We start from the raw sequence: 22,094 nt of genomic DNA, 5'->3' as shown, positions 1-22,094 counted from the left end.
CGCGCAGCTTTCCTCCTCTTCCTGCTCCTCCCTAGTACGCGCAGCTCTCCTCCTCCTCACAGTACTCACAGCTCTCCTCTTCTTCCTCCTCCTCCTCCTCATAGTACGACGCAGCTCTCCTCCTCATAGTATGCGCAGTTCTCCCTCCTACTCTCCTCCTCCTCCTCACAGTACGCGCAGCTCTCCTCCTCTTCTTAACTCCTCTTCTTACTCCTCCTCATAGTACGCGCAGCTCTCCTCCTCTTCCTCCTCCTCACAGTACGCGCAGCTCTCCTCCTCTTCCTCCTCATAGTACGCGCAGCTCTCCTCCTCTTCCTCCTCCTCCTCATAGTACGCGCAGCTCTCCTCCTCTTCATCCTCCTCCTCATCCTCATGGTACCCGCAGCGCTCCTCCTCCTCCTCCTCCTCATCTCATGGTACCCGCGGCTTTCTTCTCCTCCTCCTCCTCCTCATGGTACCCACGGCTTTCCTTCTCTTCCTCCTCCTCGTGGTACGCGCTGCTCTCCTTCTCCTCCTCCTCATGGTATGCGCGTCTCACCTCCTAGTACGTGTAGCTCTCCTCCTCTTCCTCCTCCTCCTAGTACTTGCAGATTTCTTCCTCCTCCTCCTCTTAGTACGCGCAGCTCTCTTCCTCCTCTTAGTACGCGCAGATCTCTCTTCCTCCTCCTCATAGTACGCGCAGCTCTCCTCCTCTTCCTACTCCTCCTCATAGTACGCGCCGCTCTCCTCCTCTTTCTCCTCCTCCTCATAGTACGCGCAGCTCTCCTCCTCCTCATAGTACGCGCAGCTCTCCTCCTCTTCCTGCTCCTCCTCATAGTACGCGCAGCTTTCCTCCTCTTCCTGCTCCTCCATAGTACGCGCAGCTCTCCTCCTCCTCACAGTACTCACAGCTCTCCTCTTCTTCCTCCTCCTCCTCCTCATAGTAACGCGCAGCTCTCCTCCTCATAGTACGCGCAGTTCTCCTCCTCTTCCTCCTCCTCCTCACAGTACGCGCAGCTCTCCCTCCTCTTCTTACTCCTCTTCTTACTCCTCCTCATAGTACGCGCAGCTCTCCTCCTCTTCCTCCTCCTCACAGTACGCGCAGCTCTCCTCCTCTTCCTCCTCATAGTACGCGCAGCTCTCCTCCTCTTCCTCCTCCTCCTCATAGTACGCGCAGCTCTCCTCCTCTTCCTCCTCCTCATAGTACGCGCAGCTCTCCTCCTCATAGTACGCGCAGCTCTCCTCCTCTTCCTCCTCCTCATAGTACGCGCAGCTCTCCTCCTCTTTCCTCCTCCTCCTCCTCCTCACAGTACGCGCAGCTCTCCTCCTCTTCCTACTCCTCATAGTACGCGCAGCTCTCCTCCTCATAGTACGCGCAGCTCTCCTTCTCTTCCTCCTCCTCACAGTACGCGCAGCTCTCCTCCTCACAGTACGCGCAACTCTCCTCCTCACAGTACGCGCAACTCTCCTCCTCATAGTACGCGCAGCTCTCCTCCTCATAGTACGCGCAGCTCTCCTCCTCATAGTACGCGCAGCTCTCCTCCTCATAGTACGCGCAGCTCTCCTCCTCATAGTACGCGCAGCTCTCCTCCTCATAGTACGCTCAGCTCTCCTCCTCATAGTACGCTCAGCTCTCCTCCTCATAGTACGCTCAGGCTCACCTCCTCCTCATAGTACGCGCAGCTCTCCTCCTAGTACGCGCAGCTCTCCTCCTCATAGTACGCGCAGCTCTCCTCCTCATAGTACGCAGAGCTCTATGTCTGAATTCAATTCTGTGGGCGGATGTGGTGTGAGAAGAGTTATTTTTCCTTGTGAAACAATACATTTTTGAAATATGGGGAAAATGAACAGGTAAAGACTGCTACCATTGTGTGCTCACACACATGTAGTTTATCTATTCACAAAACATGGATCACATAGTCTTGATGTCTGTTTCTAAACAACCTAAAGAAATTGATTCTGATTATCCAAATTATCACAGCTGTGGCAAACAAGTAGACATGAGGAAATATCTGTTCTCTGGTCATCATCATCAGTGACTTTACCAGAACTCCACTCTTCTCCAGATGAGTCTGTCGTCTTCTTCTCATTGACTTACCCCTCTCATGAATTCCTTGTCATACTCTTTCTTCAGATCACCATGCTTTCTTCTTCACTTACCACCCTCATGTCTCTCTCAACCTCTGCTTCCCTCCAGGTGACTGCGTCTACTTTTAATTTATATACCTGTTTCATGAACCTCTCGCCCTCATGCTTCCTTCAGATGACTGTGCTGCCTTCTCATTCACTTACCTCTCTCATCCTTCATGCAAATGACTGTTCCACATTACCATTTATTTACGTCTCCCATGAAATGCTCATTCTAATATTCCCTTAGATAACTTTGCCTTGTTTTCATTCACTTACCTCTCTCATGAATCTTTTCCCTCATTTCATTAGTCATTATTTCAGGTGACTTAAAGGCAGGTAAGCAATGCAACAAAGCAATGAGAAAGGCAAGTCTGGAGGCCATATCTCCAGAAGGATATAAATACATTCGAGACTGTACAAAGATGTACAACTAAAATGGTGCACGGCCTACAGCACAAAAACTTACCCGGAGAGACTAAAATAACTTAATCTGTCTAGTTTGGAGCAGAGAAGGGAAAAGGGGACATGATAGAAACTTTCATATATATTAAGGGTTATAACAAGGTGCATGAGGGAAACATTCTACAAAGGAAGAGAAGTATTAGAACACAAGACATGAACTGACACTGGGGGGGAAGTAGGTTCAGCGGAAACAGGAGGAAAAACACGTATTTGCAGAAAGGGTAGTGGATAAGTGGAGTAGCCTCCCATCAGAGGTGGTAGAGGCTAATACAGTAGAGCGATTAAACATGCTTGGGATAAACATAAACCTTCTTATTGGCCATTTCTCCCCAGTTCTTTAGATTTGTAACAAGTAACCTTTTTTGTAATTCTGTGGTTTATATTTGTGTAATTAGTAGCCAGAAACTATCTGGAGTGCTAATGTGACGAGAACAGCAATAGAATGGATAATACACCATTCATGTAACCTGTACACAATCCTCTACATGTGTCTGCTCGGTAGTGTTCACCTGGCTTAGTCTTCACCGTCTCCCTTCTTCATTGCAGGGTCACTATGTCTGAAGGAATCATGAGCAAAGCTGCCACCATGGAGATTCCTATTAGCAGCAATGGGGTCTCTGGGACCCTTAATGAGGATGAGAGTTTGGAGCAGGTAACTCAATGTCCATTTCTGCATCCTGGGGTCTTTTATCCATTGAACAGTCTGGATCTCAGCCTAACTCCACCGATAGACTGTTATTCCTTCACTCTCCTATTCTCTTGCTCTATGCTGTCTACTACTTTTCTGCTGCCCAATCATGTTTCACATCTCATCGTCCTCAAATCGCATATTTATTGTAGACCTGGAAAGCTTCATTTTTACAATGCAATTTAGAGTTGCGCTAGGGTTTCAACCCCCTCCCCCACCCCTAAATCTATACTTACCCCCCCTCCCCCCTTACAGTACAACATGGTTTTTGCCAAGGTGCTAATTTACTCATCGTTTTATGTTGCTCCTAACTCTAATTGAGAACCAAGGGATTGACAAGCTGACTGCCACAAGCGTTGGTGGGGGGAAAACTGGTCATTCCAGGTGAACATGTAACATATTTGCTCAAGGAGATGTATAAGGAACAGTTTACATGTCTTTACCCACAGTTCCTTAAGTGATGATTAATCTCTCTTTTCTGGTTCAGGAGATGCTATTTTTGTAGTTTGGGAAATGTAATACTGGCGGCCACCTTTACATTGTGAGATAATGTTCTTTTCTTAGGGAACATGTGACAGGACGTCTCTGTACTCTGGTATTTCATGATGTCCTTTTCTGAACATTTTTACCTCTAGGCCCTATTATTCCCACAATGTTTTGTAGGAATAATAGTATTTGTGTTGTTATTTTTTTGTTAATAGTATTTTAGTATTTTATCTTGTGTCATTAGTTTCTGTACATTTTTCAATTTGATTTTATATGTCTACCCATCTCTACTGCCTCCTTTCACATGACATCACTGCACACTGTCCCCTTTCCCCCCCGGTGCCCGGCGCTGTCCCCCTTCCCCCCTCCCCGCCCCCCCCCGGTGCCGGCTCTTTGACTGATCTCGCCCATCCACTTTTCACACATGTTTGATGCTTCTCTTTAGGATTTACAGCAAGTCATGGTATCAGGTCCCAACCTAAATGAGACGAGTATCGTGTCTGGTGGATATGGTGGAACCACAGAAGGGATTATTCCCACAAGCAGCTTAAAAGGTAATGTTATAGGTCTCCTGTATTTTGAGAATTCATATTATTTTTATTATAATTATATAACTGAATATAATTATATATAATAATTATTATAATCCTATTATTATTATTATATATGATTACTCGTCAGTCCAAACTCTTGTGGTATTGGGATTTCTGTGGTCACCTACAGTGATTTGTGGCAGTAATTATAATATTTCCTGTATTTAGGTGTATTTATATTGATGGAGTACTAGTGGTATTGGTGGCATTTGTCTGAAATGTAGCACCTAAGATGCCCTTGTTAAGGGAATGCACGTGAGTTGCATAACCTCGTCGCCCGCTGCAAGCACCTGCAGCCACCACCATTCTGTCCACAAATTCATGTACTTCCCTGCAAAATTAGGTTTATTTTTGTAAAGCAAGTCGTGCTATATCATAGATATATGGCCCCTTCACCTTCGGCAGCCAGTTGTGCTAACCAGTACTCATCTTATGCACAAGTCAGATGTATTTATAGTGATAGACACATTTGACTGAGGAATGATGGGAAAAGGACACCTATCATAACTTAGGGTGAGGTCAGACTGAGGTTGTTTGGCTGAAGGTCAGGGATGAGGATTGTACAACGGTCAAGGAGTAAGACCCAGGTCTAACCATGGAAGTTGGTCAGAATAGCACAGGAGTTGCTGGATCACAGTCTTCCCCCAGTCATAATGTCAGATGTGATGCGGGCATTCCTAGAGTGAACGTTGGGGTGTATGTGCTAATCATTCATGCCCTGGTAGAGAGAGATACTGGCAACCCCCTGCGGCATCTGCCAGGGACACTCTTCAGAATTATGGCAACCCCAACTATTATTGATCCCGGGCCCACTTCCAATTTCATCTTCTTTTGATGTCTAGTTAATAAAATTAAATTTAGAAAATCAATTTTATCATTGTTTTGGGGCGGGTAAAGCAACCAAATGCAACAAAACGTGACATTTTAAACAGAAAATTAAATGTAATAATATAGACCAACAGAGCAGCTGAAGGATCTTGAAGGACCAGATGCAGCAGAAGAGACATCCTGAAACTTCTCCATGCGCAGGTTCGGTGGTATGGACTATATGAGCTGCATGCAGATTTGTCATCAAGGCGCCGGTCACGTGTCTTGCGGCTGCCAGTGTGCAGTGCCATGTAGTCCTTGAGATTGCAACGTGTCTTTGGGATGCTTTCTGCCTGAGTGAAATATTGTCGATGCAAAATGGTAGGGCAGAACGTAGGCCCCTTTATCGGAGGTTTCTTCTGTATGTCCTTGCAATAATAGCCATAACCCACCCACATGTGCCACCCCCCCATCCTCCCATCTTGGTGTTCGCTGGCTCGATACAGCATCCTCGCACATATACCACCCAATGCGTGTACCGGGAGAATTGGGTCCAGACCCTGTCTTTATTACATGTGTTAGCTTTGCATGTTTTTGTGTTTTTATTACATCAGTTGAAGTGCTCCTACATTGAAATTACAAACAAGATTTCATTTTGCAGAAAATAGAATTATTCAGTGGGATTGAAGGGGGGATCGGATGCACAGCCTTTATCACCTCACAAAATGCCTAAAATGTTCTGCTATCTGGTCCCGGAGATGAGTTCCGTCCCTATGTCTATTATGGACTCGCTGTGCATCTTTCAGCGTGAAAGCGTATTTCTAGGCCTGTTTCCTGCACTCATCCGGCTGCTTCTTTCTAGCCCATGTCCCAGTTCTGCTGTACGCGTAGAGAGAATTGTTGCACTTATTGTGTTGGAGGAACAAAGGAACGTCTAACCTGATCCCACTGATGGACCACCAGTCATGATTAATCATTTTTTTGACTATTAATAACATGACAGGGTCCACAGGTTCATCAGCAGACTTCTGTCCTTCATAATTGAGAGGGTCGATGCTCCTTTCCCATTGCTGAAAAGTTTGTGAGTATTTATTTTATGGTGGCTGGTCTTGGCTCATAATGGAAGCCAAGTTGGGTTTTGTGATCTTCTGATAGAAAGTATAGATCTTATGATCTCTGGTCTCATGATGGAAGTATAGATGTTGATGCCTCGTAAAAATCCCTGATTTAAGATTAGATCTCATTATCAATTGAAGGAAAGTTGTTGACTATCTTCAGGCTAGTGCTAGTGTAAATGCTGCTATTAACAGTAAAGGTCATCGGAGATCTCCAGTGTGGTGTTACATTTAATATACTTCCTTTCTGTGTACAGTTTGCCAGCTCACAGTTTTGCTGTCTATGGTTTTGTTTAGGGCCTGCGGTGCAGATTAATCCCAACTACCTTGGACTGCGATTCCTGAATGCAGAGGGACAAGGTCTCCAGCCGGTTTTTACTATGTATATAATAACCCCCGGCATGTCTTTTAATAGTAATATGCACCGAATCCTATCAACTGTTTTCTTATTCAGCCTTTACTTGATGGGCAGTATTAACCTTTTCACTCTGGTGTATTAATTACTTTATTCTAATTGATGGTATTAAATCCTTCCAGGGGTGCCCCAAATCCAGGATTCATTTTGAGATTTGGCCTCATCAAAAAGATGTATCCAAATGTATTTCCAGAAGCGAAAATGCTATATAAGATCAATTTTGCTTTATTTTATAAGCAATTAAAGATTGGCGTAAAATCTGTATTTGGCTGAATCCAAAATTTGAATTTGGTGACATCCTTAATTGCTCCATGAGATCTGCTGGTATTATCTCTTTCACCATGGTGGGCTTTCTATGCTTCTGCTTAAATATCTTTCTTCTGAATTCTGTATTTCCCATTTAAAGTGTATTTGTTACCTACACACACAGTGCAGGCAGCCATTTAGGAAGTATTTGTTCTTTATAAATTGATAGGCAGGCATCAGGAATATTACTCGCACAAAGTCTCAGTTGTGGCACTGGTGTCATGGATGCCAGGACACAGGAATGAAAAAAGATTGGGTAAAGAATGCATATTTATTGTCCAGATCTAATAATAAGTCCACAAATGAGTAATTATAACATCTACACAGGCGTGAGGTACACAGTCCACATACACACGATACACAATAAGTCTCGGATCGAAAACGGTTATGGCCTCAACAGGATGGGGTGATGTGAGGTTGTCATACACAAGACAATGACAAGTGCACATAGTGGTAATGGCAATGCACCACACACACACACACACACACACACACACACACACACAATTGTTACATGAACAGCCCAACACAGAGTCCCTAGGATGAGCAACGCTGGTCCTGTTCCAGGGAGCATATCTGAATTTTCACAGTCCCTGAGTGGTGAGAAACTGCTTTTGTGATCTACTTCTTGGTACCCTGCTACAGGAATGTCATGTACAATTTGTAGTTAATTTACATGGTATTCCCATGACATGATTAACCTTTCAGTGGTGGTTCTGGTGTTCTTTCTAGCTTATTTTGTGTTCTCTTATATTTTAACCACTTCTCGATACTCTTCAATCCCTTCCTACCTGGCATGTCTTCACTCAAGCTCTCATCCCTACTAAAGTTGGGTCTTTCTGTGAAGATCTGCCTAAATTTATCTGGGCCTGAGTCCTGACCATAGGTCAGGGGGTAAGTCACCAGACGAGATGCCTGCATCATATAAAGGAATAATAGGAAACTTGTCCTGGTAGGTGCAGGGCTCCTTTCTGTGGTTACTGGATAGGCGTTTAATAAAACTTGACTGTATTGATAATCTTCCTTGTATCTGAGTTTTCCACTTCAATCACAGACCACTTCCTTTACAAATTGGTGTTTGAGATGGGATCCAGCAGTAAGAGAATTGTGAAGACAATAGCTAGAGGAGATAAGCTCAGACTGAAAGAAAGTGAATTGATTACTGCTTTGCTGCCTCTTCTGAGCAACAGACATGACAACTCAACTGATTCTGTGTCTGCATCTGAAAATGAAGCCCTAGAGGTGTCACCTCTATCCCCACACCAAACTAGTACAGAAAATCTTTTCTACCAAGTCTGTAGCAGAGTTGCTGCAGGGAATTATCTGCATTTGAGAAACTAGAACTGATCAAAGATAATCCAGTAAAAGTTTATCTATGAATAAGGCTGGGTACACACTACAGAAACTTTCTACTGATGCGATATAGTTAAGGATTTTTACCAATGACTGAAATAAAGAAAAAAGTCCTGATCAGCAGCTGATTCCTGTGTACACACTAAACACATTTTACATGATTGACCTTCTGATCTGTACTCTTCATCTGTCCTAACCATCGGCTGAAAAGATCTGAAGATCTGACTCTGCACACTCCATAGAGATCTATGGACACTGCCGGTTGTAAGAGCATACACATTGCAGGATTGGAATGACATTGTAGCATAGTTGAACGTCATTTTAAGTCAGGTTTAAAAAATTAAACGATATGATGAGCTTTGGAATGATAATCGCTCATTGTTGGAGCGTACACACTAATGCGAGATTGATCCGGACAGCTGTTTGTCGCGTGATTGGCCTGATAATCGTCTGAAAACCCTATAGTGTGTACCCAGCTTAAGTAGCAGAAACAAATGGATCAGAGAACTCTGGTGGCATCTGACTACAATTGTGGCCCTAACACTCTTCTAATGGCTACTTTCCCCATATTTCAAGAAGGCAGTTAGATTGTCGACACCTTCTTGGAAATGAAAAAAATAAAAAAAGATTTTGGAAGAAAATTAAACCTGTATCTTAACAAGTAAATTAGCTGGGAGCACCAGTGCCATATTTTGTACCCTCTCTGATGTGCAGAGGCTGGACTTTAAGGAAATAAAATTTGTTCTACTGGTTTGATAATAAATATTACACCTGAGTCATATAGACAAGTCTTCAAGTCCCCAGGATATCTTTTTGGAATTCAGGAACAATTTGAACCATGTCCAAGACAAGTGTATGAAAAGGTGTCTGGTAGAGACTTTTAAAGACTTCAGCAACTGTATCTAAAGAAGCAACTTTTGAATTGCTGGTTCATTGGGGTCAAGGAGTGAGTGATATACAGGGACGTATGGAATTTGGAGAAAGTAATAGTAGCTGACAGATTTGTTAAGACATGAGCATAGAAACCTAAGAAACAACCACTAGATCTCCCACAACTTCCCATGAATAGGTTTGGGTCTAAAGTCATCTGCTGAAAGGGGCCTGCTAGGCAACCGAATATGCTCCACATCGGTAATCTCACAGCCACCAATGGCGCAAGTAGTTGGACCATTTTAAAGGCCTGTAATTGGGGATCCACTCCAGCGTTTACCTATGGATTCTATTTTGGACTCTTAGCCATCCAAATTGATCCGGAAAGCAGTATATTCTTCCACTGACTATGCCACATGCTACCAATAAGAAGTGGTGAACTGATAGCAATGTTGTGGGGTAAACCCATCCACAGACCAATGTTCTATGTGAGAGCTTCAGGGGTACTCTCTGAACAATGTTAAAGACATAATAATGATGTTACAGAGTTTGTCCAGTGTAGATACTGCTACTAACTTATACCTGTGCCTGGCACTGTTAAACTCGTTTGCTGAGAAGATGTTAAAAGGTAATTTGGGTCTCCGTATTGTTTGTAGAGAAGTTTGCCTAAAAGTCCCCTGCCGCTGTTCATGGTTTTTGAACTGACATTGGACCATGTTGGTAAACCCCCTTTGTGCCCACTGAGTGCTTCCTCTCTGATCGTGGAATACTTCCATTATATAGGTATTTGGTCAAGGCGGACCTCCCAGGAGCCTCTTATCCTATAACTTAATGACCACGATAATGACTTCTTCAATCATTCTGTGATCTCATGGTGGCATGCAGAGTAAATCTGTTTCTTCAAGATACATTGGATGATTTCTCCTACAGAGTTGGCCCATTCCTCCAGAAACTAGTAAGGGCAGAGGGGAATAACTGTACCAGGTTGTGTGTACGACACCCCTTCCTGCACACACTAGTTCTCAGTATTGATTAAAAGCCTATCATTTCACCAGTGACCTCATCAGAGGTTTTATATTCCTTTCAGGAAACCTTTAGTTGATTGTTGGTGGTAGAAAGTGGTCCCAGGCTGTTCTACTTTGCACATTTTCGACCCATGCTTGGAGGTCCATCTGTTCTCTATGGAGCTTTCGGTCCTTATTCAAAGACTCCTTTCAGTACTCTAGCTAATTAGCTAGGATCATGATATTTTCTCCCCCCAGACATTGATCTCTACTCATCCACCTCTTCTGGGTGACCTTTATTCTTCCCTGAATAACTAGGATTATTCTTTTTATTAGTTATTCTCTTGGCATTTCTGCATAGTTGAGGCTCAAGAGTCAGGCCTTCTCTTGGCCATCCTAAACTTTCCAGTGGGCACAGCCTTCCCTGGATGCCATAGCGTGGTCTTAATGCCGGCTACTAGTTGTAATGGGCTTCGAGAAGTGTATTTGCATTCTACACCTAAACTAAGGAATGATAACAGTTTTTGCGGCAAGCACACAAGTTTGTTGTGCAAGTCCAAAAATTCCACACATAAATAGAATATTTAAACCGTAATCAGTGATAAAGTACAGAAATGGACAGTGATAAGTCTACGGTGTGGTAATGATTATACCCAAAGAAGATGAGGGTGAAAGTGTACAAGGTAGTAGTGATCCACCACTAGAACACGATTACTCACAGTTCCATGAACAGCCAACCTCAGTGCCCGGATGTTAGCCGAAGTCCAGTTGATGATGGGGCTAATTGTAAACAGAGTTTGTACATTGAGCAACTTGATAGTATCCTGAATATAGGTTGGTAGCAGATGTTCAGATGTAATCCAGTTTGGCACACAAGTGGGTAGTCTGACTTTATTTGGGCTGCCACATGAATGGGCAGTCAATAGTATGATGGGTCAGTAAGGTAAGTAGTTGATAATCCAAGAGGAATGTGTTCAGGTATCAGAAGCTGAGCAAACAAAATTCTCAAGCAATGGCTTCAAACAGGGAGTGCCTATTTATAGACCTAAACAGGAGACAGGATTCTTCAGAACCAATACTGGCCATCCTGTTTAAAGGGCAGATTCAAAAACAAGGTTTTAGGTACAACAGTGACCTCTGGTGTCTTGAGGTAAAATTGTCAGAGGCTATTCCTAACTTGGAGTCTCTGGGTGATCCATGAGTGGTGAAAGGCTCTTACATATGGTCAGGCAGTGGACTCTGCAACAGAATGAAGTCAAATCTCTGGTCTGGACAGGAGAGGGGCTGCTACAGTAACAGTTAGAGATGGCAGCTATAGCTTGGGGGTACTGACTGTCAGTTCCCTAGCTTTTCTCCATTCTGGGAGCGTAGCTTTTATTCTGGGTGCCTCTTCATGGCACAGGCCATTGTCCTGTATTTCGGCAACAGCCTGATGGGAGGTCAAAAGAGCCGTTGTAAGCTAGTCCCATCATTAGAGATGTGAACTGCCTACATTAAGTACTGTGGGAGTGCAGGGGAGTATAGGAACTGAGAGAGGATAGAGCGTTTCCTGTAACAATTCATTATCCCCAAATTCATAGACTACTCAACGGTAGAGCCCACAAATTAGATGCCTCCACTATCTGCAGATGAAACACCAACTTTAAATGTGCAAATGCAAAGTTGAGTTTCAAGTAATAAGCAAATGGAACTTTGACTAAATATAATTAGTCAGTGTTTTTGTACCTCAAAAAAAAAAAAAAAGAGAAGTCCAGCTTGAGATCTCTCCCTTTGTAGGATCAGTCATAACACAACCTGGCCCTGGCTCTCTGTTACTTATTTGTGTAGATACAGACGCATGACCTGTAACAGTTGTCTCTTGCATGTGTTTTTTGCCTATAATTACATGTAAAAAAAAAATCATCAAAGTTTTTCCAAATATATTTCAGAGGTTTTTTACTTTTTGTTTAAATCCTAAAATCCACCAACTAACCTGGGGCGCAGGAATAAAGATTTGATAACATTTATTTTCAAAACAGCAATGGCACACCCCAAATTATTTCCAGCGATATACCAGAATGTCCATTGAAAGGTGTGGAACAGCGCTCCTTAAGCCTGAAACATTGTCATGTGATGACGTTTGATGTAAAGTTCCCCCAACCAGAGCTTCACTGCACATGTGCAAGCCCCTGAGCATGCACAGAAAAACAGAGTGGGGGCCATGGAAGGACAGAACGTATCGCTGGGCCAAAAAGAATGTGGCCCGGTGATGTAATGTTCAGCCCCTGTCACCACACCACCCCCACTGGACACTTGCTGGTCCATGTCCCAGAATAATTGCAGAAGGTTGATTGGGGTAACTGGTAGTGCCCTCATGTTCAGGGCCTCCAGTCACTTCTAACACATTAGCCAACTTCTCCCATCGGACTAATTCCTCCAGACCCCTCTTAGATGATAGAATTATTCACATCTAGTAAAATACTAATGCTCCAGATGTGAGTATAACCACTGAACAGAAAAACAGGACAGTGTTTTACATAACTGGATTATCATGTGTTATTCCATAATCTTGTCGATCAAGATAGGCACCAGGATATCTCCTGAGTCTGAGTTCTTGTGTACGGCTGATCCCCTGCAGTTTTAGTGAAGGCATTGGACAATGTAATGCCGTCTACTTAACCTGATCCCGGAGGTCTCTGTATCTACGGAGGACCATTCACTCTTTTCAAAGTTTCCATTGTCCATTTCTATAACACATTTGATTTTCTTGTCTTCTCTTCCATTCTGCTTTTTACCACCACCGTCCATGCTCCCCTTATACTTCGCTTCTATTTCTTTACTTCACCATCTATGTTAATCCTTCCCACCATCCATGCTTTCCTTATCCTTTGATGGCATCTTTCTACTTCACCCACCATGTTAATCCTTCCCACCGTCCATGCTCTTATCCATCTATTCCATCTTTCTACTTCACGCATCATGTTAATCCTTCCCACCAACCATGCTCTTCTTATCCTTCGATGGCATCTTTCTACTTCACCCACCATGTTAATCCTTCCCACCAACCATGCTCTTCTTATCCTTTGCTTCCATCTTTCTACTTCACCCACCACGTCAATCCTTCACCATCCTTTCATCTGCTTTTTTTCCTTCCTTCCTCCCTTTTGGACGCTGTTATTTCCAGAACTTTTGCCCCATAGTTGCAACACTCCCAGAATTCCACTCATTTCCCCCAGCCAATCGGCTGCCTGCAGGATAGCCAGTCACGAGAGAGATTCAGGTAAATAGAGACCTTGTTGATGTTTTAGAGCTGTAGATGCTGTAGATTTAGTGACCCCCAGGATCCCTTCCTTCTAGTGTACTAATTGCAATCTATAGTTATTAACACACATACCGTTATGTGTAAAATTCGGCTATAAAAGTGCCCCTCGCTTTTTGTGCATTAAAATAGCTGTTGGTGAGGACAGTAGTTCCGGTGACACTGATGTCATGTGATCATTTAGAGCCAATGTAGTAAGAACTGGCAGTATGATGAGGTCACAGGATGTTTCTCGGCAGTACAGTATAGCTGCTCACCTTGTAATGTAATTAAATAAGTTGTGGAGAGTGTTACTGAATGATATAACAGCTGACATCTCTTCTTACTCCAATGATAGTATTCAGTGTCACTGGTCATAATTTGTAAATTACAGTCAGTACTTGTGATTATTTACTTTAAATGTAGATTGTATGACTTACAGAAAGCAATTTGGAGGTCCCAATTCATGTGTATTGTCGTTTATCGGATCTTCGTCCTTCAACAGACCGTGTCCTTACCCCTTAATGAACAAAAACCCCCTATTCCAATATTATTCCAGACTACTCTCTGAGTGGCACACACACTATGGAACTGTGTATAGTCAGTTGCAACACACAAGTTCTATAATTTCCCAATGTCTTTACTACATAATTCTCTGCTTGACGTTTATTTCATAGCCCATATTGTCAGATTGCCTATCCATTGTTAGACTAAGGAACAGTAATGTTGACCGAGTGATTAACTTGCGTTGGAGTGTAGCTTCTTGTACCCAGCAATGATCAGTACAATATTGTTTGCAATGACCAGTGTTTTCTTCCCATAATAACAAGCATATAAAATTTAAAAAAACAAAAAAGATATGCATATCATCCCTGGCAGTGACCAACATATCATAAATAAATAATTTTCCAGCATTGACCAGAATGTCCAGCATATTATACCCAGCATAAACCAGCAAATGATAATATTTTTCCTGGAATATTATATAGGTGTCATTAACACTGTGTCTGCCTGGGGCTTGGAATGTGTGAAGGTTTCTACAACACTATTTGTGGGTGATTTGTGGGCTGTACACAAGCCTCTGGTCGGATGTTTTGATTGGATGTGTGTACCTGACAATAGACCCTGGAATAATCATCGTGGATGTCCATTCCTTATTTAAGACCCAGTTAAGGGTGAATTTCTGGTTGCATTGGTCCGCTGCTGCCAGCTATATCCTGACAATGTCTATTGTTATTATTAATAATAATATTATGACGTTTGTGAAGTTAATTTAAGCCTTGGGTTTGCTTCTCATTCCTCAAAGGTCGTCTCATCATTTGGGTAGTCAGGACGTCTCTTGTTATCTTGTTATTGTGGCGCAGTCTCATTGGTCTGATGCTTAATATGGTCAGTCATTCTGGGCATATCCTAGGATTGTTGTATAATATGATAGAGAATGACTGGGCAGCGGTTATTTTCTAGATCTCTTGCAGTATAACAGTGATATTTCTTCTTCCAGGATCTCAGCAGTCCTCGCACGCGTCGCTCACCTCTGAGGAACTGTCACGAGGGTTAGCTGTGGAAAAGTTTGACTTGGTGAAGAAATGGGGAATTAATACGTATAAAGTAAGCTTCCCTATAATACTGTATCCTCCCCCTATATACGCCTATACTCCGTGTTCAATAATACTGTACCTTTCCTCTATACCTCATGTATCTCCTTGTGGAGATACATCTCCACCTCTGAGCTCCTCGCTGTCATCCCTCGCCCCCTCTCGCCTCCTGGCTGTCACCCCTCGCCCCCTCTCGCCTCCTGGCTGTCACCCCTCGCCCCCTCTCGCCTCCTGGCTGTCACCCCTCGCCCCCTCTCGCCTCCTGGCTGTCACCCCTCGCCCCCTCTCGCCTCCTGGCTGTCACCCCTCGCCCCCTCTCGCCTCCTGGCTGTCACCCCTCGCCCCCTCTCGCCTCCTGGCTGTCACCCCTCGCCCCCTCTCGCCTCCTGGCTGTCACCCCTCGCCCCCTCTCGCTGTCACCCCTCGCCCCCTCTCGCTGTCACCCCTCGCCCCCTCTCGCTGTCACCCCTCGCCCCCTCTCGCTGTCACCCCTCGCCCCCTCTCGCTGTCACCCCTCGCCCCCTCTCGCTGTCACCCCTCGCCCCCTCTCGCTGTCACCCCTCGCCCCCTCTCGCTGTCACCCCTCGCCCCCTCTCGCTGTCACCCCTCGCCCCCTCTCGCTGTCACCCCTCGCCCCCTCTCGCTGTCACCCCTCGCCCCCTCTCGCTGTCACCCCTCGCCCCCTCTCGCTGTCACCCCTCGCCCCCTCTCGCTGTCACCCCTCGCCCCCTCTCGCTGTCACCCCTCGCCCCCTCTCGCTGTCACCCCTCGCCCCCTCTCGCTGTCACCCCTCGCCCCCTCTCGCTGTCACCCCTCGCCCCCTCTCGCTGTCACCCCTCGCCCCCTCTCGCTGTCACCCCTCGCCCCCTCTCGCTGTCACCCCTCGCCCCCTCTCGCTGTCACCCCTCGCCCCCTCTCGCTGTCACCCCTCGCCCCCTCTCGCTGTCACCCCTCGCCGCCTCTCGCCTCCTCGCTGTCACCCCTCGCCGCCTCTCGCCTCCTCGCTGTCACCCCTCGCCGCATTTTGCCTCCTGCCTGCCGCAATACCAACTTCCTCACTATGGCTACATCCTAATGGAACTGAACTGTTTGCTTTGATCTCACCCAGTTCTGAACACTTCACCACTGATCTCCTTGCTATGACCCCACTTCAGGGTTGACATTCCATCCACACTGTCTCACCTGAGCACTGCTCTCCTTGTCATATTTCTATTACATTACTGACGACTTAGCCATGTTGTCTTCCATGCAGTGCACAAAACAATTAATTTCGGAGCGCTTTGGCCGAGGGTCTCGCACTGTTGATTTGGAACTGGAGACTCAGATTGAACTTTTGAGAGACACCAAACGGAAATATGAAGGAGTCTTGCAGCTAGCGCGAGCTTTGACTGCTCATTTCTACAGCCTCGTGCAGACGCAGAGGGCGCTGGGAGATGCTTTTTCTGACTTAAGCCAGAAATCACCGGAATTACAGGTCTGTATTCTTATCGTTATTATCTCAGAAAATTTTAATTTACTATGCTCCTCCCTATATTGCTGCTCATTTTGTAACAAATCAAACCTTGCGGCAGCAGCTAGGTCTGTCTCTTCAGAGATCCCTACACACCCCCCACCACAAACGTTTCCAACATGTATAGCTTCCATAGCTACACGCACCAATTTCCCACCACTGTTATCAGCCAGAGTTCTCCATGCAGCGACCCCACCACATTTCCAGAGTCCTCTCCATAAAACGACTTCCACAACCATTTTCAGAGCCCTCAACCTCCAGAACTACCTGCATAACTACATCTGAAACCATTTCCAGAGAACATAACCTCCAGACCTACTCTCACCACTATTTCATTCCCAATGTTCACAGATCCACAGCAACTAACTTTTCCACAGTCCTTTCCAGCAGACACAACGTCCAGAGCTTCTTGCGCAGCTTCCCTACCACAATTTCCTGGGTCCGCAATCTCCAAAGGTCCCCACCCAGCTGCATGACAGCCATTTCCTGTGCACTGTTGCTCCAGCGATCGCCATCTAGCCTACCTCATGTTACGCAAATTCTGCATTTAGTGAAGCCATCCCCATATCTTATGTAGACTATCTCTAGAGCTCTTCCCAGAGCTCACCCACCTCTACTAATGGTGGGCCCTTTGTTGATGCCTTCCACAGTTACTTGCTGGCTTCCACCTCCATCTCACTATAATTCCTCACATTACAGGAAGAATTCGGGTACAATGCGGAGACTCAGAAGCTGTTATGTAAGAATGGAGAAACTCTCCTGGGAGCAGTTAATTTCTTTGTGTCCAGTATCAACACTCTGATTAACAAAACCATGGAGGACACACTAATGACGGTGAAACAGTACGAGACCGCCAGGTAACCGGCCCTGTAATATATATGTGGGTGAGCTGTGTTTGGGAGGGTGGCAGAAAGTGACCATCAGCTATAGCAGAAAATGAGATTTGAGACCATATAGACCTTGTCTTTCGTGGGTAGATGGTGGATTTCATTCTTCTCAGTAAAAAATAATTAAAATATAAACTCTGGTTACCCATCTCCATACACACGTGTTATTTCCTGCTCCTTCTGATGCTGTAATGGTGACTACAGTGGAATAGGTCTGTTCTTCAGACACTGAAGATAAGGAGTTATCCTCTTAGACTGTAACTTGGGTAGTGACCATTCCGATCCCAATGTTCCAGCTTATAGATTGGTGCCTTTCCTGGTACCCAATACACAAGTCATACAGAAAGCCGTGTAAAATGTTTAACATACATATGTCCTCCAGATGGCGCCAGACGTTCTATTGGTGTCATCACATAACAATATGATCGCATGTAACATATGAAATCCAGGCCAGAGTATGTAATATGTCTTGGGACAAGGCATGAAAACTGGTTGCATTCCATACCAACTAGATCCTAACTGTGCAAGGCATGGTTATTTAATAAGCGGATCAGTCCCAGAAATTACCCGGGCCCCTGGGCATGTACTGCTGATCCTGTGTCTATAAAAGTGGGTTACAATTAGTTATTGGTCTGTGGCAGGAACCCATTGTAAGACCCCTGTCATATTAATAATTGTTCACACATCGAGTGCCCCCCCCCCCCCCCCCCCCCCCCCCCCACACACACACACACACACACACACAGACACACACTTTCATGATCTGGACCACGAGGTGTGAACAGAAGGGCTACGGGAATTGAGTAAAAGATCCAGGGGTGTGAATACAAGAGCCGCATGCTGCCTGTGGGCCGTTGGTTCGGTCTACAACCCATAGGCTGGAATATAAATGCATCTATGTATGTTAGTCGCGATTGAAAAGTAAATAATAGTGTTGACTTTCAGACTGGAGTACGACGCGTACCGCGCCGATCTGGAAGAGCTAAGCCTGGGACCACGAGATGCAGCTACTCTGTGTCGCATTGAGATTGCGCAGCAAAACTTCCAGGCACATCGTAGCAAATATGAGAAACTACGCGGGGACGTAACCATCAAACTGCGTTTCCTGCAAGAAAACAAGGTACTCCTATTATTTAAAGACAGCTTGTTTCCATTTACATGGCCACTGGTTACTCTGCTGACATTACCATGATCACCAGTTACTCTATTTACTTTACTGACATAACTAAGTTCATATGGCATTACTCTACTGCCGTTACCACAATTGCCGGTTACTCTATTACGTTAGTTACCATGATCGCCGGTTACTTTACTGACGTTACCATGATCGCCAGTTACTCTACTGACATTACTCTACTGACGTTACCACGATCGCCGGTTACTCTACTGACGTTACCACGATCGCCGGTTACTCTACTGACGTTACCACGATCGCCGGTTACTCTACTGACGTTACCACGATCGCCGGTTACTCTACTGACGTTACCACGATCGCCGGTTACTCTACTGACGTTACCACGATCGCCGGTTACTCTACTGGCGTTACCACGATCGCCGGTTACTCTACTGGCGTTACCACGATCGCCGGTTACTCTACTGACGTTACCACGGTCACCGGTTACTCTACTGACGTTACCACGATCGCCGGTTACTCTACTAATCGGTTTTCACTGCTTGTCTCTCCCTCCCGCAGGTGAAGGTTATGCACAAGCAGCTTCTCCTTTTCCACAATGCCATCTCCTCCTACTTTGCTGGGAATCAGCAGCAACTGGAAGCTTCACTGCAGCAATTTAACATCAAGTTGAGCAGTGCGGCCAGCGACAAACCCTCCTGGCTGGAGGAGCAGTGACTGTATCGCTCTCTCATGTCTGTATGTGTTTGTGATTGCGTGTGTTATGTATATGTAAGTGTAGTATGCATGAAGTTTTGTATGTGGTAAACTGCTGTGTGCAGATGCGAGTGTCTGCGTGTGTAGAGCATTATTCATGTTGTGTATCTATGAAATAAAGAGATCAGTGTGTGTGTGTGTGTGTGTGTGTGTGTTATGACATTGTGTCATATTGCTTGCTGGTCACCAAATTTCCACACCCAGTATCACGTACATTCCAAACCTTTCTGCTGCTATATTAGGTATCTCAGCCCAGTGCAAGACATAGACATGTGATCCTGTTCCTGGCCACCCTACATTGTAGACTTCGCACAGCAGCTTATTCTTTGTTCACTAGTAGAGAAAATGGTTTGCAGCCAGCTCTTACCCACCCTAATATTACCATACTGTTCTACCCATTCTTCCATTGCCTCACCATTTATACAGATCACTCCAAAGTTGTACAGATCTCCATCTTATACTCTACTGTTCTACAGGCGTCATCCACCCTACAGTTCAATGTTCTACAAGTCTTATTCATCCTACACTCCACTGTCCTAAAAATGTAATCCACCCTACTCTCAACTATTCTTCAAATCTAATCCACTCTACGCTCCACTGTTCTACAACCCTCACCCACCCTATGGTCTACAAGTCTCATCCATCCTACACTCCACTATTTTACATGTCTCATCCATCCTACGCTCCACTGTTCTAAACATTCTGATCCACCCTACGGTCCACTGGTCTACAAGTCTCATCCGTCCTATGCTCCACTGTTTTACAAATCTCATCCGTCCTATGCTCCACTGTTCTACAAATCTCATCCGCCCTACGGTCCACTGGTCTACAAATCTCATCCGCCCTATGGTCCACTGGTTTACAAGTCTCATCCGCCCTACGCTCCACTGTTCTACAATTGTCACATGCCCTACGCTCCACTGTTCTACAATTGTCATCCGCCCTACGGTCCACTGTTCTACAAGTCTCATCCATCCTACACTCCACTTGTCTACAAATCTCATCCACCCTTCGGTCCACTGGTCTACAAATCTCATCCGCCCAACGGTCCACTGGTCTACAAATCTCATCCGCCCTATGGTCCACTGGTTTACAAGTCTCATCCGCCCTACGCTCCACTGTTCTACAATTGTCATCCACCCTACGGTCCACTATTCTACAAGTCTCATCCATCCTACACTCCACTTGTCTACAAATCTCATCCACCCTTCGGTCCACTGTTCTACAGGTGTCAGCCACACTCCACTCCACTGTTGTACAAGTCTCATCTATCCTACACTCCACTGTTCTACAGGTCTCATCCAATCTGTGTTCCACCATTTTATGCTTTTCAACCACTTTGCTCTCCGCTGTTGTACAGATTACATCCACTCCTCATCAACTCTACTGTTCAGTGTTGTACAGATTTTATAGATACCTTTTCCACCTTACTGTCCACTATTCTACAGGCCCTATATGCTCAACGGTTCTACAGATTTCACCCTCTCTACACCAGACTGTTCAACAAATGTCATCCATTCTAAACTCCACTGGTTCACTCATTGCATTCACTGTTCCAAAGATGCGTTTGTGCTGATGATAAATCACTAGAGGTAGGTGTGAGGTTAGGTTGTGATAGAGATGTGTGTGCATTGGTGATAAGTCAGGGGTTACGAGAAGAGATGTGTTTACTAGTGATATAAGCCAGGGGAGTGGTTTGTAGTGGTGATAAAGCACCAGGGATTTACATGCACTTGTGTCATGTTTCTTTTCAAACTTCACAATGTGCACGTGCTTTATTGCAACATTCTGTCAAAGTTCATTGCTTGCCCTAGAGGCCCAGCCCTAGATGCCCTGTTGTGAATGAGATTTTAGGACATTAGTGTTGAGAGATGCTGAAGATTTCTTTATTCTGCTGAGAACTGAGCAAGCAATATTTCTGATCCTCCATTGCTGTGTGCGTGTCTCTTCTTGTGTGTCTCATAATGCTGTGTTTGCGCGTAAACATGAAATCTGTGTGTCTGTTACAATCTCCTGAGTGTGTGTATCACGCCATGTTTGTGAAAGGTTTGTAAAACAATACAAGTGTGCGTTTGGTGTCACACTCCATCTGAGAGCCTGTGAGAGACTAAATGTGAGTGTTCTAACTCCACATTTCAGTGTGGATACAGGGATGATTGTGTGTGACGGTCCATCCAAGTCTCATGTGTGTATGTAGTATGTGCGTGTATCCTGCAGGGGGGGTATATTATTACACTACTCTTAGAGTCCGGGGTGTACATTGCTGTAACACCACTAACCAGATACCACCCTCGTCTAAGTAACATTGGAATGTGTGCTTGTTACCTGCCCTGTAGTAGGACCATTATTTATGAAGAGAGATGATTCCATGTGATGCGTTGGTGGGCAGTGCCGACTCTCAGAGGGGTACCGTAGGCATCTGAGATCAACGAATGTCTCTACGTTACGGAACATGAGGTTGGGAATATGGGAACATTTCTGTAAATCGGAATAAAACTAATGAAGAAACTAGTTATGAATTGTCTGTGATTATCACTTACATAAAGGTGGGTGTTGGGGAAGAACATCAAGGGATCATTGGACATAGATGTGACTGTATGGTATGATACAGAATCAGTACGCAGCAATCAGTCTCATCTTCTTTTAATATGAAATATATTTTAAAAAAAACTTACATGGGTTAAGCAACAAAAAAGCAATTTGGACCCCTGGTCCTACCATAGCCAGGG

At 45.0% G+C, this 22,094-nt stretch overlaps 1 protein-coding gene across 3 annotated transcripts; it reads left to right on the top strand.

Moving 5' to 3' along the window:
* Positions 1-3,093: 3,093 nt before the first annotated feature.
* On the top strand, positions 3,094-21,876 carry ARFIP2 (ARF interacting protein 2). Of its 3 annotated transcripts, XM_075198467.1 has the most exons (8): positions 3,094-3,223; positions 4,191-4,299; positions 6,558-6,620; positions 14,987-15,093; positions 16,333-16,554; positions 17,290-17,447; positions 18,423-18,597; positions 19,171-21,876. In XM_075198467.1, exons 1-8 carry the CDS (start codon positions 3,125-3,127, stop codon positions 19,324-19,326), a joined length of 1,089 nt encoding a protein of 362 aa, XP_075054568.1. In that variant the 5' UTR covers positions 3,094-3,124; the 3' UTR covers positions 19,327-21,876. The 3 variants fall into 3 exon arrangements, with proteins under 3 accessions (XP_075054568.1, XP_075054569.1, XP_075054567.1); XM_075198468.1 differs by lacking the exon at positions 6,558-6,620; XM_075198466.1 differs by lacking the exons at positions 3,094-3,223; positions 4,191-4,299; positions 6,558-6,620 and adding an exon at positions 8,402-13,467.
* Positions 21,877-22,094: the final 218 nt, after the last annotated feature.

Source organism: Mixophyes fleayi, chromosome 2 (assembly GCF_038048845.1).
Source record: "Mixophyes fleayi isolate aMixFle1 chromosome 2, aMixFle1.hap1, whole genome shotgun sequence".
Classification (NCBI taxonomy): Eukaryota; Metazoa; Chordata; class Amphibia; order Anura; family Limnodynastidae; genus Mixophyes; species Mixophyes fleayi.
This window is presented reverse-complemented; position numbering and strand designations above follow the sequence as displayed.

Excerpts from the sequence above, each read along its gene's own strand:
- ARFIP2 (XM_075198466.1), top strand. The coding sequence starts at position 13,104 with ATGTTAATCCTTCCCACCGTCCATGCTCTTATCCATCTATTCCATCTT. Across the intron at positions 13,468-14,986 it reads CAGTCACGAGAGAGATTCAG|GATCTCAGCAGTCCTCGCAC; the intron begins GTAAATAGAGAC and ends TTCTTCTTCCAG. Across the intron at positions 15,094-16,332 it reads GGGGAATTAATACGTATAAA|TGCACAAAACAATTAATTTC; the intron begins GTAAGCTTCCCT and ends TCTTCCATGCAG.